This window comes from Triticum dicoccoides, unplaced genomic scaffold (genome assembly GCF_002162155.2).
Source record: "Triticum dicoccoides isolate Atlit2015 ecotype Zavitan unplaced genomic scaffold, WEW_v2.0 scaffold135887, whole genome shotgun sequence".
Lineage (NCBI taxonomy): Eukaryota > Viridiplantae > Streptophyta > Magnoliopsida > Poales > Poaceae > Triticum > Triticum dicoccoides.
The window spans coordinates 1-3,023 of record NW_021196106.1 but is presented as its reverse complement, the minus strand read 5'-3'; the positions used below and the strand labels follow the sequence as shown (position 1 = coordinate 3,023).

Sequence of the window (3,023 nt, the reverse complement as noted above, 5' to 3'; positions counted from 1 at the left end):
AGGCTCGCTTGGAAGGATAGAGCGCCGCAAGACAAGATGGCATATTGAAGGGAAGGCTATGAAAAGAATTCTGGTCTCTCGAACGCCTGGCATACTAATACGAGCCGCATACTTGAATACTAGTGACATATTGGAGGAAAGGAGATTATTGGAATACTAGAGGGAGTTACGCCCATAAGAACTGCTGGCTGTAAACGCGACTTGCTCTGCTCCTCCTAAAACCCTTTTCGATAGTAAGATAGATATAGATCTAAAGGGCCTAGAAGGGCAAGCATGGACCGAATAATACACATACTCTGTCTAGATAGATGATTTCTTCTTTCATTTCCACTCGAATAAAAGCACTTTCTTTCAAGCTTATTTGCTTGAAAAAGAGCAAAGCAATTCCAACATAAACTGACACTTTAGGATCCTCTAAGCCTTTCTATAGACCCGTAAGGTACCAAAAACGAAAAACTAGCACTACTAACACAGGCTGAAGAGGATGACCTCGAAAAAGAATACAATTAAAGACGTGGCCTTCCCTCCAAGCACATATATGGATATGGAGCACTCTTTTCCACCCTAAAAAGGAATAGCCAGAGATGGCTTTCTTTCCGTATCAATAGGTAGCCTTCCTTGCCTATGGCTACTTTCAAATGAAAAGGTCAAAAAAGAACTTGATGTAATAGGGTCACTTCATTAATGCTTTCAAACTCGATTGTAAACTATTCCCACCTAAAAGATAAGCTTACTACTTCAAATAGGTAGATGGAAAGAAAGCATATTTTCCATCTTATTTATATATTCCATTCCAGCCATTGACAGCAACTCACTCTTTTCGAACTGCACTTTGAAAGCCAAACCCAAGAAAGACCATATCATCTACTCTCCAAATAGCAGGATAAATCACGGAATTCAAATGGAAGACATAAAGAGAAGGCAATTCAAACCTAATGGCCAAACGAATATTCCATCTATCTGGTTGGATAAGTGGATAAATCACTGATTTGTGTCCGAACAACTTATGGCAGGCTTACTCCTGGTGTTATGTATACTTCTCAGATGGGGAGGTTTTCTACACAGTTGGCATAGCTGCGCTTTGCTGGGCTATTTGGACCTGTCGCAATGGTGCTACGTTCGAATCTAAGCGTCTGAAAACTCCTTTCGAATGCTGTTTCTCTATATGCGCTTTTCTTTGTTATTGGGCAGGACTGTTGAAACAAGAGGATGCGGTGGATCTGCGAGCAGGACTGGACATGCTGAAGAACAGTGCATCAAGGCTGATGCGCATCTGCGCTGCGACCAAAGACTGAGAAGCTCGCTGGAGAATTGCTCAAGGAATGGTGATGCATCTTCAAGGGATGCATGCTTCCGGTGGTGTCATTGCCTTAGTTTGTGTCCGTCTTTGGAGTCTTCCCTGTGTGGGACTGTCGTTTTGGTGCTCGTTTGTGAGCTGTCTAGGGGGGTTGCCCCATCTGAACTTCTTACTGATTTGGTGTCGCCGGGTTTTCGCCCTACAGTGGGTTATCTCGATGGCAAGTGCTTACAGTAGGTTTTCCGGCGGTGCTTGAACTCGCTCTCCCCTCTCCCGTCTCATTCTGTGGACTTGGTTGTATTTCCGTTATGTTGCAATAATGGAAAGGGATTATGCCCGGTTCAAAAAAAAAAGTTTTGTGCAATCTCAACTTAGATAGTTTTTTTTTTAGAGGAGCAACGGCCCCCCACTGACTTTTATAAATCAGCAGACAACAGCATACAAGGGGGATGTTTGAGATGCCTTTACGTATTACGTGCGTGTATAGTTTGTTAGTAGTTGTTGTATATTCTGGTTCGGTTAGTGTAGGATTTGATCTATGTCTTGTATAGTTTTTGTATGGATCAAGTCTACCACAACCAAACTAACCATAATGTAAATCCTGACCATGCACCCCATATATACACGAGCGAGTCCCTGCTAGCCGATATAGCAAACTCTTCCACCAATGCCTTGAACTATCACCATTTTTATGAACAGTCTTTAATTAGTAGTACTGCAAAGAATACAAGGATGATCAGCTCTCATCATTTACATGTCCTACTAGTACTAGCTACAGGTTGTGTTATCCGGTCGAGACAACAAAGCTAGTTTACACGTTGATAAAAGGCGCGCCGGTGATGATCTCGGTGGCGGCGAGCGCGACGAGGCCGAGCATGGCGAAGCGGCCGTTCCAGAGCTCCGCGTTGGCGTTCATGATGGCGCCGGCTCTGCCCTCGGCGCTCTCGCCCTGGAGCAACGGCACCAGTGACGCCACGGACAGCACCGCCACACAGTAGGCGAACCACGCCTGCCCGGTGCCACTGCCGAGCTGCGAGAGGAGCCCGTCGCCGCGCCCTGCCTCCACCGCAAGCGCCGTCACGAAGCCTACCATGGCAAGGCGCCCGTTGATTCGCTCCGGCGCAGGGCCGCTGAACGCCAGCGCGTTCCAGATTGAGGTGCTCGTCTTGGGTTTGTTTGTCTGTGCCCTGACGATGAGGGTGCGTCGGCCCAGCGCTGGCAGAGACCGGGCGCCGAAGCGGCCAGCCGAGCCCCGCGGCAGGACGGCGGCACCGGCGAAGGAGCCCATGGCCATCACAGTCGCCATTGATCAGCCGCGGACGGAAGATGCACGAAAGGACAGAAAAAAGCTACAGATGCTGCAACAGGCAAAGATGATGGCTAGTACAGTTCTGATTGTTGTTGTGTCGCTGAGTGTTTGATGATGTATTGTTCCGAGAGAGTGGGCACAATTTATAGGCCGTGCTCCTCGAGAGCCAACCCGTGACGAGGTGGGCACGGTGGCCGCGGCGATGCCCACGTCGCGAACTGCTCCCGGCCATGAATTACCCTCTACGTGGAGCGAGGCAGCGACTACGCGGACGTGGAGGCCACCGTGCGGAGGGCTCCAGGAAACGCCAAAGAGATAGACAAGTTGCGAAGGAGGACTCCAGAATGGACAAGAAGCTTGTGTCGACGCTCAGCAGTCAGCACTATGTGATGTGATTCAGGTCTTATTTCTAGCTCT

The 3,023-nt window shown here is 48.5% G+C and overlaps 1 protein-coding gene across 1 annotated transcript; it reads right to left on the bottom strand.

Annotated features, from left to right (window-relative positions):
* Positions 1-1,946: 1,946 nt before the first annotated feature.
* On the bottom strand, positions 1,947-2,738 carry LOC119343648 (low molecular mass early light-inducible protein HV90, chloroplastic-like). The gene has a single exon (XM_037614498.1). The coding sequence runs from the start codon at positions 2,601-2,603 to the stop codon at positions 2,109-2,111; it is 495 nt and encodes a 164-aa protein (XP_037470395.1). The 5' UTR covers positions 2,604-2,738; the 3' UTR covers positions 1,947-2,108.
* Between the last annotated feature and the right edge of the window lie 285 nt (positions 2,739-3,023).

Excerpts from the sequence above, each read along its gene's own strand:
- LOC119343648 (XM_037614498.1), bottom strand. The coding sequence starts at position 2,603 with ATGGCGACTGTGATGGCCATGGGCTCCTTCGCCGGTGCCGCCGTCCTG.